The 11,957-nt window shown below is 42.5% G+C and overlaps 1 protein-coding gene across 2 annotated transcripts in view; it reads right to left on the bottom strand.

Annotated features, from left to right (window-relative positions):
• Nucleotides 1-1,478: 1,478 nt before the first annotated feature.
• LOC106579677 (uncharacterized) overlaps nt 1,479-11,957 on the bottom strand; it is a 96,281-nt gene continuing 85,802 nt past the window's right edge. Inside the window, exons 29-41 of one of the 2 annotated variants that reach the window (XR_014381709.1) lie at nt 11,463-11,504; nt 10,392-10,419; nt 10,116-10,193; nt 9,928-9,953; nt 9,662-9,751; nt 8,353-8,479; nt 8,179-8,243; nt 7,721-7,852; nt 6,799-6,846; nt 6,516-6,603; nt 5,098-5,298; nt 4,903-5,018; nt 1,479-2,500 (exon numbers count right to left, since the gene is read on the bottom strand). Coding sequence is in view for 1 of the 2 variants with exons in the window: in XM_014159808.3 (XP_014015283.1) it covers nt 2,299-2,500; nt 4,903-5,018; nt 5,098-5,298; nt 6,516-6,545; nt 6,799-6,846; nt 7,721-7,852; nt 8,179-8,243; nt 8,353-8,479; nt 9,662-9,751; nt 9,928-9,953; nt 10,116-10,193; nt 10,392-10,419; nt 11,463-11,504 (1,185 nt within the window). In the remaining variant the exon portion in view is untranslated. The remainder of the gene's footprint in view (nt 2,501-4,902; nt 5,019-5,097; nt 5,299-6,515; nt 6,604-6,798; nt 6,847-7,720; nt 7,853-8,178; nt 8,244-8,352; nt 8,480-9,661; nt 9,752-9,927; nt 9,954-10,115; nt 10,194-10,391; nt 10,420-11,462; nt 11,505-11,957) is intronic. The other variant, XM_014159808.3, reaches the window with a different exon arrangement.

Raw genomic sequence — 11,957 nt, 5'->3', positions numbered from 1 at the left:
CATACCCCAAGCGACTTACAGCTGTAATCGCAGCAAAAGATGGTGCTACAAAGTATTAACTTAAGGGGGCTGAATAATTTTGCACGCCCAAATTTTCAGTTTTTTAATTGTTTAAAAAAGTTTGAAATATCCAATAAATTTCGTTCCACTTCATGATTGTGTCCCACTTGTTGTTGATTCTTCACAAAAAATTACAGTTTTATATCTTTATGTTTGAAGCCTGAAATGTGGCAAAAGGTCGAAAAGTTCAAGGGGGCCGAATACTTTCGCAAGGCACTGTATATACACAAGCTCACAGAACGGGATTGCTCAGTGCTGAAATGCGTAAAAATTGTCTGTCCTCACTACCAAGTTCCAAACTGCCTCTGGAAACAACGTCAGCACAATAACTGTTTGTCGGGAGCTTCATGAAACCGTTTTCCGTGGCCGAGCAGCTGCACACAAGCCTAAGATCACCATGTGCAATGCCAAGCGTCAGCTGGAGTGGTTGTAAAGCTCGCCGCCATTGGACTCTGGAGCAGTGGAAACGAGTTCTCTGGAGTGATTAATTACTCTTCACCATCTGGCAGTCCGACGGACAAATCTGGGTTTCGAGGATGCCAGGATATCGCTACTTGCCCCAATGCATAGTGCCAACTGTAAAGTTTGTTGGAGGAGGAATAATGGTCTGGGGCTGTTTTTCATGGTTCGGGCTAGGCCCTTTAGTTCCAGTGAAGGGAAATCTTTTAACGCTACAGCATACAATTACATTCTAGAGGATTCTGTGATTCCAACTTTGTGGCAACAGTTTGGGGAACTCCCTTTCCTGTTTCAGCATGACAATGCCCCCATGCACAAAGCAAGGTCCATACAGAAATGGTTTGTTGAGGTCGGTGTGGAAGAACTTGGCTGGCCTGCACAGAGCCCTGACTTTAACCCCATGAAACACCTTTAGGATGAATTAGAACGCCGACTGCAAGCCAGGCTTAATCGCCCAACATCAGTGCCTGACCTCACTAACGTTCTTGTGGCTGAATGGAAGCAAGTCCCCGCAGCAATGTTCCAACATCTAGTGGAAAGCCTTCCCAGAAGAGAAGAGGCTGTTTTCGTAACAAAGGGGAGACCAACTCCATATTAATGCCTATGATTTTGGAATGAGATGTTCGACGAACAGGTGTCCACATACTTTTGCAATTGTTATAGATTACAATTGGATAACTGTTACAATATATATATATATATATATATATATATATATATATAAAATAAAAAGTGTACTTGTTTGACATTTTACTGCATTATTAGGAGCTAGTAACATAAGCATTTCGCTGAACCCGTTATAACATCTGCTAAACTGTGTACGCGACCAATAAAGTTCGATTTGATCTACTACACACGGCTGATTGGTTGATGATCCGTATTGGTCTGTCTTGTCCTTTAACCACAGTACAGCCTCAACGTAACTGGACCAGGCTTTCAAAACAGATATCAGACTCAGATTATTAAGAAAAGGAAAAACATTTTTAATCGATAAGCACCAATGATTCTATAAAATATACTCACTTATACTGATCAAATCTCTTATGAATTTCATAAGTTGTAACTTTTTTTGTGGTGAATTTCTATGTGATTGGTGGAATTTATGTTGAATGAAGTCACATCTAACTAGCTACCTATCAAATCAAAATTCTAGCACCATAAAACGAATGCTGTACAACAAAATTACAAAAAACTAAAACTGTCCCTGACAAACAAACTATAAATTACATACTTAACCTTAATCATTTGATTCATTCACGTTATGTGCAGTTACGGTATAAATAAAACGTTGAATTGAAATGAAATACAGAGAGAAATTGTTGCTCAAATGAGAAATCACTGGACGTAGAAACACAGCTAATATAGTGCATCAGCATTTCTTTACTGATTGTTCCCTTTGTAGAATATGGGTGTTATGCATATGAAATGTGCTATTGGCCCTGGTCTAATGGAACAAACATCTCTTAAAGAATGACCTAGTAGGACAAACAATAAACATGGCCAATCACTGGAAGACGAAAGGTGACATCTTGACTAGGAGAAACATCTGTAGTGAGAAATAATCATGAAAGTTGACTTGAAAAACTCTGCAAAGCCATGATTTGGAGCTGGTATCGACAGACAGTATGCGCTGTCTCATCTCAGGCAATCAACCAACCAATCAGAGGATGGGAGAGGAGGAAAATGTTGATGACAATGATGAAATGTTCACAAAGGAATGTACATATATTTACACCTTTCCAGAGTGATAAGATGAGAGCAGATGGACGGAGTGGTCTGTTAAACATGCTCTCTGGTCTCGATGCAAAGGACAATGAACTGGTTGTTACAGCTTTGTGCTTGCTGTCCCAGGAGGAAGCCTGAAGCTAGATTGGACGACTGGCCCATGATGGACATGCTGTCAGACTGCCATGAATTGCAGGACCGGTCTACCAACAGGTTACCAAATGTATTGGAGCCATGCCAGATGCTCTTCTTAGGCCTGCGGGAGAGATAGATATATATATATATAACGGGAGATTGTATGGATACAGCATATACAGACGCAAATGTACACATCTACACACACCCCAACACATTAAAGTCGTACTGGCATACATAACAGATATTCACGCAAACACCAATAAATAGTTTAAATACCCTACCCTGATAAAATCTCTAAAAAACATAATGGGACTTGAACTAATGTAGCCCCAAACTGAACAGAGATTCCCACTGATGTATCGATCATTTTAATTCAATCTGTTCTCTTCTACGTTTCCCTTTCTGGAAAAGTACCAGGATGTTCAAGTTTTATTTGTCACATGCACAAGTACAATGCCTTAGAGTGTTGGGCCAGTAATGAGAGGTCGCTGGTTTGAATATCCAAGCCGACAATGTGTGCAAGGCACTTAACCCTAATTTGCGCCAGGGTATCGCCGGATGGCTGACCCGGTAAAACAAGACATTTCAGTGCACCTTTCCGGTATTATTTTTGCAAGCGCTACCCAACAGTACAGTAATCAATATCAAAATAGTATAACTCATTTAAACATATATATATATAAAAACAAAACAGGAAGCTATATACAGGGTCAGTGTAGTACCAAATCTACAATGCACAGGATCTGAATTTAGAAAACTGAACTAGAAAAATGAATTTGAATGGATGTGATAAACTGAATATATCAAACTTTGGTAAACTTGAAATTATAATTTGTAAACTTGATACACAGACAATGAATGCAATGCCTACTATATTGAAACTGAATATATAAATGTTGAATTTAAAATATTCAATTACATTTAAATGGTATTTGAAAACTGAATGCAATATTAATTAATTCAAATCATGAAATTCAAGTTCTATTTATGAATTCAATGATTCAATTTGTGCAGTACAAATTCAAAGATATTGAATTAAAATGCAGTGTCTTAATACAAATGTAAAAATATTGAATTAAAATACAGTTTCCGTTGGCACTGAAATCTCTTCATACAGATGCGACCTCAACATAACAGATGACATCAATAGCCATATCCCTTTTTTGTGCCCAGGCTATATCTATTCATACACGTTCTCAAATAGACCTCGCCACAAAGTAGGAAAGTGTCTGTTTGAAAAACATCTATAAAAAAGCCACTTTGGAGCCACAATTGCCAGCCTCTAGTCTCTGGTTTGTTGGGGCTGATAAATTCAACGCGGCGGTATATAAATAGAAGCAATGGAACGAGGGTGGACACAGCTGGCTCGCATGGGCCCGGGCTGAAACACACATCGGTACAACCCTCTGTGTCTGGATTGCGGGTTGTGCTATCCTGCACTTTGTGGAAACAGCCATGTGTGTTCCCTCCATCCTTCATGCCCACGTTCTTCCAAACCCATTTGTCATTTGGTGAAGCAGCTTTTGGGTCAGGAGGGAAGATGAGGGGTGGAGGAGAATGTTTATGTAGTCTTTACTATTCAGACAGAGATATAGGATGTTTACCTAGTCTTTACTATTCAGACAGAGATATAGGATGTTTACCTAGTCTTTACTATTCAGACAGAGATATAGGATGTTTACCTAGTCTTTACTATTCAGACAGAGATATAGGATGTTTACCTAGTCTTTACTATTCAGACAGAGATATAGGATGTTTACCTAGTCTTTACTATTCAGACAGAGATATAGGATGTTTACCTAGTCTTTACTATTCAGACAGAGATATAGGATGTTTACCTAGTCTTTACTATTCAGACAGAGATATAGGATGTTTACCTAGTCTTTACTATTCAGACAGAGATATATGATGTTTACCTAGTCTTTACTATTCAGACAGAGATATAGGATGTTTACCTAGTCTTTACTATTCAGACAGAGATATAGGATGTTTACCTAGTCTTTACTATTCAGACAGAGATATAGGATGTTTACCTAGTCTTTACTATTCAGACAGAGATATAGGATGTTTACCTAGTCTTTACTATTCAGACAGAGATATAGGATGTTTACCTAGTCTTTACTATTCAGACAGAGATATAGGATGTTTACCTAGTCTTTACTATTCAGACAGAGATATAGGATGTTTACCTAGTCTTTACTATTCAGACAGAGATATAGGATGTTTACCTAGTCTTTACTATTCAGACAGAGATATAGGATGTTTACCTAGTCTTTACTATTCAGACAGAGATATAGGATGTTTACCTAGTCTTTACTATTCAGACAGAGATATAGGATGTTTACCTAGTCTTTACTATTCAGACAGAGATATAGGATGTTTACCTAGTCTTTACTATTCAGACAGAGATATAGTATGAGGTCAGCCCCCACCACTCAGACCCCCTACAGACACACACACGCACGCACACGCACGCACGCACGCACGCACACGCATACGCACACGCACGCACACACAGACCAGAAGGGATCTGCCATTACGTCCCGTCCATCGAAGGAGTAGATTGGGATGTTTGATGGGAATTTGCCTCCACCCCCAGTGAAGATGGACTTGTAGTTACTGAACAAAATGTCCCCCTGTGGATACAGAACGAGTTGAGTTGACCGACACTTCATTTTGTTTAACACTGATCTTAGATGAGAGAGGTTGGCTTACCCTGAGGTTGGTTATGGGGTAGCTCTGTCTGAACCTGTGGGGGACCAGGTCTTTATTAATCGTCTGGATTTTTGAGGATACGAAGCCTCGGTAGTTGGCAGGCAGACCCATGGCCACGGCCTGTTCATGGCACCGCTTGTCTGTCATGTCATCGCCACCAAAGTTCCCTGTGTAGGGTTGGTTCAGGGCCACCAGGTTGAGCTGAGGAAGAGACCGAGGATTAGAGATCCTCATTTGGTGTGTATTCTAAACCGCCACCTCATTCAGAGTGATCCTTCCACTACTCCAGGTGGTCAACGTAACCAAACAAAACGTCATAACTGACATGTGGCGGCAGGTAGCCTAGCGATTAAAATACATTTTTTATGCTTGATCTGAAAATGTGGTCGGAGGCGTCGTATGGATGGTGTGACGCAATTGCGGAGCCTTTTGGAGGCATGCAGAGGCCAAATTGAGACCGCATCGCCGTGCGCCTCTCAAATGTTGTAACAATGCTGAGGGCTCCGCATTGGCATGATTGGTTGACGGTAGGTGAGAGCGGGAGGTCCTGTATTAACACGAACTCACTTCCTTGATAACTTCCTTCACAATAGCTCTGCTCCACGAAGCACAAGAAGTATGAATGTCCTGCACGGCCAATGCCGACATCGGATTGACCATGCAGCGCCCTTTAAGAGCGTTGGGCCAGTAACCCGAACGGACGCTGGTTCGAATTCCTGAGCAGACTAGGTGAAAAACCTCCTGACGTGCCCTTGAGCAAGGCACTTCTCCCTAATTGCTCTGAATAACAACGTCTGCCAAATGACTAAAATGTAAAAAAAATAATAAAAATGGGCACATTCACAAACACACACTGTAGTAAAGAAATGTTAAGTCATCAACAGTATCATTCTCATCTCGCTTAGGTGATGGTCTTGGTACAGAATGGACTGTCTGCTACTGTGAAATGGGAATCTAAATCTCTAAAACTTGAACCTGGGCTGTCCTTCAACGACAGCACACAGACAGTAATTTCATCTAAAAGAAGAATACTCAAACCACTGCTAAATCACATTTTGACACCAGTTCATTTTGTGGCCAGACTTGAGCCAAACCAATGACTTCTTTTCACGAACAATAACAAAGGTTCAACTTTTTCCGCTCTGTTTTTCTCCTTTTTGTATCTAGAAGTTTTCTAACTACTAACTAGGAAGCAGAAAGTTTAAATGTATGTTGATTGACTGTTTCTTGGCTCCAGTGCAAAGTTTCATAAAACAACCGGGTGAAACAAAAGTTAAAGTAAAGACGTGAGTAAGAATACAGAAGTGTAAATAAAGACTGTTTTAAAAAACTTTATAGATCCTCAATGAAATAACAACAGCTAACTTTGCACAGGTGCAAACGCTTAGCCAATCTTGTCTTTTTGTCAACAAACTTACCCCATATCTTCTGGCGGTGCCTGGCTGAGCCTACGGGGGCAAACGTCAACAAACTTACCCCATATCTTCTGGCGGTGCCTGGCTGAGCCTACGGGGGCAAACGTGTATTACTAAGTGGATTAGAAACAGAAACAGCAGCAATCACACATCATATTCTGCTACAAGCATCCCTTATATGGAGGTCTACAATGCACTTTCACGTAAACAATCCATTGATGACAATGAGCAGAAAATTCATGCAGTTGAACATGTCTCATCCTCATCTCAACTCTACTGTCCTTACCGTGTCAGGTAGAGGGATATTGACTGGGCGGTAGATCAAGTTACCAAGCTGTGGAGACAGAGACACAGGGAAACACCAAACATATCAGATATATTCACGGCTCACAGAGCCACTATTGACACATGGAGGACAGGGACCTGAGACACATGGAGGACAGGGACCTGAGACACAAGGAGGACAGGGACCAGAGACACACAGAGGACAGGGACCAGAGACACACGGAGGACAGGGACCTGAGACACAAGGAGGACAGGGACCAGAGACACACAGAGGACAGGGACCAGAGACACACAGAGGACAGGGACCAGAGACACACGGAGGACAGGGACCAGAGACACACGGAGGACAGCGACCAGAGACACACGGAGTACAGGGACCTGAGACACAAGGAGGACAGGGACCAGAGACACATGGAGGACAGGGACCAGAGACACACGGAGGACAGGGACCAGAGACACACGGAGGACAGGGACCAGAGACACACGGAGGACAGGGACCAGAGACACACGGAGGACAGGGACCAGAGACACATGGAGGACAGGGACCTGAGACACATGGAGGACAGGGACCAGAGACACATGGAGGACAGGGACCTGAGACACAAGGAGGACAGGGACCAGAGACACACAGAGGACAGGGACCAGAGACACAAGGAGGACAGGGACCAGAGACACATGGAGGACAGGGACCAGAGACACACAGAGGACAGGGACCTGAGACACACGGAGGACAGGGACCAGAGACACACGGAGGACAGGGACCAGAGACACACGGAGGACATGAACCAGAGACACACGGAGGACAGGGACCAGAGACACACGGAGGACAGGGACCAGAGACACACGGAGGACAGGGACCAGAGACACACGGAGGACAGGGACCTGAGACACACGGAGGACATGAACCAGAGATGCTACTGTACCAGGACCTCCTTCCATCCCTCTTGTACCCGGATGTAGAGTTTGCCTGTCCCCATGGTGATGAAGCTCAGGGTCCCCTCTCTGCTGTTCATCGTCCTTTGCATCATAACCTCGCTGGAAGGAAACGTCTCCATCTAAAGGAAAAACACAGGAGAGAAGCACCTTTTGAGACTGGAAGGAAATATCTGACTGTTTATAACACTGTAATTGTTGGGGAGACACTGGCCAGAGTGATCGAGGAGACAACAGTCATTTTATCTCTAGACACTAGTCAGGGCAATTGAGGAGGACAGACATTTCATCTGTAGTGTGTCTGGGGTTATTTGATGATGGACGTGTGATTACGTAACAAGGATTACATGATGTTACAGGATTGACAATTGATGGTATGACGGGATTACATTATGATGTGATGGGGACGGATAAGTGATGGAATAACGGAGGGGACAGACTGACTCACCACGGCAGAGGCCCCAGGTGGTCCAGCCGGGCCAGTGGGGCCTTGAGGTCCAGGGATGGTCACAGCTGGAATTAAAAAAATGGGAGACAAACAACGGTAACATTTTATTAGGCGAAGCTAATCAGCATATTACACAATACAGCAAATTTCACAAAGGGTGACCACACATCTTACCTGGAGAGGGTGCTCCGGGGTGTCCGGGAGGCCCTTGGGGGCCAGGTCTCCCATACCCCGGAGTACCTGGAGACCCCGGAACGCCTGGATGGCCAGGGGGCCCCATAACAGTTTCTCCTTGAGGACCCTGAAACAGACCCAGTGCTTTAGCAGATATCTCCAGTCATTTTACCTTGAATGAATGTTCATAGAACATGATGACTCTGTGAGGTTATTTAAACCCCATGACTCTGTGAGGTTATTTAAACCCCATGACTCTGTGAGGTTATTTAAACCCCATGACTCTGTGAGGTTATTTAAACCCCATGACTCTGTGAGGTTATTTAAACCCCATGACTCTGAGGTTATTTAAACCCCATGACTCTGAGGTTATTTAAACCCCATGACTCTGTGAGGTTATTTAAACCCCATGACTCTGTGAGGTTATTTAAACCCCATGACTCTGTGAGGTTATTTAAACCCCATGACTCTGCGAGGTTATTTAAACCCCATGACTCTGTGAGGTTATTTAAACCCCATGACTCTGCGCGGTTATTTAAACCCCATGACTCTGCGCGGTTATTTAAACCCCATGACTCTGTGAGGTTATTTAAACCCCATGACTCTGAGGTTATTTAAACCCCATGACTCTGTGAGGTTATTTAAACCCCATGACTCTGAGGTTATTTAAACCCCATGACTCTGCGCGGTTATTTAAACCCCATGACTCTGAGGTTATTTAAACCCCATGACTCTGAGGTTATTTAAACCCCATGACTCTGAGGTTATTTAAACCCCATGACTCTGTGAGGTTATTTAAACCCCATGACTCTGTGAGGTTATTTAAACCCCATGACTCTGTGAGGTTATTTAAGCCCCATGACTGTGAGGTTATTTAAATCTCATAAGTCTGTACGTTTTTTTAAATGCAGCCAGTAGGACAAATCCTATTTTGTTGCATGTAGTATCTGAATTTGAAAGAATTTGAAAATATTTCTATTCCCTTTAATGTAAATCCAGCATTTTGCCACTGCGGCCAAATTCAAAATCCTCACAACAAAAACAACCAAAACGGCTCATTTCAGACAGAAATCATCTCGTGCAGCAATTAAGCTCAACTGAAACTCACCAAACATTCTTTAGCTATCTAGCACACCATCAAAAGAGGTCATAGACTGTAATAACGCCCTCAAATGAAGATGACACCGATGATGTACAATCTCATGTGTCTATGTCGCATGCTGCTCTTCTCAGTAAGTGTAATTGGTCAAAGCTGTGGTGGGTGGGCGTGGCTTTCGGAGAGTGTGGTCTCCTTGGAAACGAGACTCACCACCATTCCAGATGTCCCATGCATACCAGGTGGACCCGGTAACCCGGCCTCCCCCTTCTCCCCCGTGAAGCCCTTGTCCCCTTTATTCCCCTGTGGACAGACAGACACACAAACTGAGAAGTAAGCACACACACGCACGCACGCACACACACACACACACACACACACACACACACACACACACACACACACACACACACACACACACACACACACACACACACACACACACACACACACACACACACACACACAACTCAACTTACCATAGTTACTTTGGGAAGCATTGTGACTGTAGAAAAAGCACAACATCCATTGATTATTAAAGATAATAACATGTCTACATGAATAATGACAGAGGCATTATGACACATTACAATATGTGTTGTTTATATCAAAAGTAGAACTGAAATAATCCTGTTAGGTAAACAGTGATCCATCCAATGTGACTCACGTGGTGGGGCAGGCATCCCAGGAAAGCCCCTCTCCCCCTTGTCCCCTTTGGTCCCAGATGAAAGACAGTCCGACCCCCCTACAGGTCAGATGAGGAACAACAGTTGGAACTTATGCCGTGTTTTTGTTGCTATTTAATATGTTGTATTGGATGCAGCAGGTCGCAGAAGTCTCGTGTTGTGTGTGTAATAATAGTACATATCATAAGTTACCTTTGATGCTTTCCATATCAACAAACAAATAACAGGTCCTGTGATGTCATGTCCTTCTTACTCACCATTTGTTGAATTCTCAGAACCATTTATCTGCAAAAGTGAAACAAATATGTTTTAAAGACATGAGAAATATTGGACTTTCCTGAACAGAAACGAGAACAGGGCATATGAAAGGAACAGTGAAGTGACAGTATGGAAACTTCCCATCATGCATTTCAGACAAACTAAAACAAGATGGCTATTATATGTGTATAATATTTGATATTATATATTGTGATGATACATCCACAGATTCAGAGGTCACATCAGGATGTATCTTTAAATCTATCTGTAACAAAATGGAGGGTTAGAAGGATGAAACAATGCAGTAACCACCACCGTGGAAGAAAGGTGATTTGTTCCAAGATGGCCCCCATGAAAGACAGGAAACACCAATCACATTTGGCTCATCTCACTTCTGAAAGACCTTACATAGTAAGTACATTCTTTAGGTTATGTTGTATTTGAAAACACAATTAACCTGGGATTTACAAAACAATGACATGGTTATACAATCTGAATGGAATTATTGGAAATTACAATGTCTTAAACAGACTTCATATAGAAACTGTTAACATGAATTGCTTTTGACACTAGTAAATCTGCGCTCAGGAAGTCAGAATGAAATATTATATAATTTGAATGAATGTGTAATATTCAATCTTGGGGACCATCCTGAATTGTGTTAGTGTCTTCCCCATGGAAGACCAACCAACCAATGGAAGAGCAACCCCCCACCACATGACCACCGTGCCCATATGACATGCAGCATGCTGGGAGAGATCCTCTATTCACACCTGGAGTAGGTTAGGGACCATGGATGCAACATGCACATTCCCCTTTTATGATGAAAATGTGAGGAATACATCACACAGAGAGAGAGAGAGAGAGAGAGTATGAGAGAGAGAGTATGAGAGAGAGAGAGTATGAGAGAGAGAGAGTATGAGAGAGAGAGAGTATGAGAGAGAGAGAGAGTATGAGAGAGAGAGAGAGAGTATGAGAGAGAGAGAGAGAGAGGATACCCCACAGAGACAGACAGACAGACAGGCCTGAGATCAGCCTGCCCAGCTCTGTGCTGTCTGCCAGTCACTTACGGCCTTTTTGCAGTGCGGTCTGGGAGGGATGGGAAAAACTGTCTTCAAAAAACGAAAGAAGGGGACAGTGAGCAGAACAGCTACAGTACCTTTTTTTTCTTTTTTCTATGTATTTCACCTTTATTTAACCAGGTAGGCAAGTTGAGAACAAGTTCTCATTTACAACTGCGACCTGGCCAAGATAAAGCAAAGCAGTTCGACAACATACAACAACACAGAGTTACACATGGAGTAAAACAAACATACAGTCAATAATACAGTAGAAAAATAAGTCTATATACAATGTGAGCAAATGAGGTGAGATAAGGGAGGAAAAACTAATAAATAGGCCACGGTGGCGAAGTAAATACAATATAGCAATTAAAACAATGGAATGGTAGATTTGACAGTAGATGAGTGTGCAAAGTAGAAATACTGGGGTGCAAAGGAGCAAAATAAATAAATAAATACAGAAGGGGAAGAGGTAGTTGTTTGGGCTATTTATAAATGGTCTAT

Source organism: Salmo salar, chromosome 19 (assembly GCF_965601325.2).
Source record: "Salmo salar chromosome 19, fSalSal1, whole genome shotgun sequence".
Lineage (NCBI taxonomy): Eukaryota > Metazoa > Chordata > Actinopteri > Salmoniformes > Salmonidae > Salmo > Salmo salar.
Note: the sequence above shows the minus strand (reverse complement) of the source record. Positions and strands in the feature narration are given on the sequence as shown.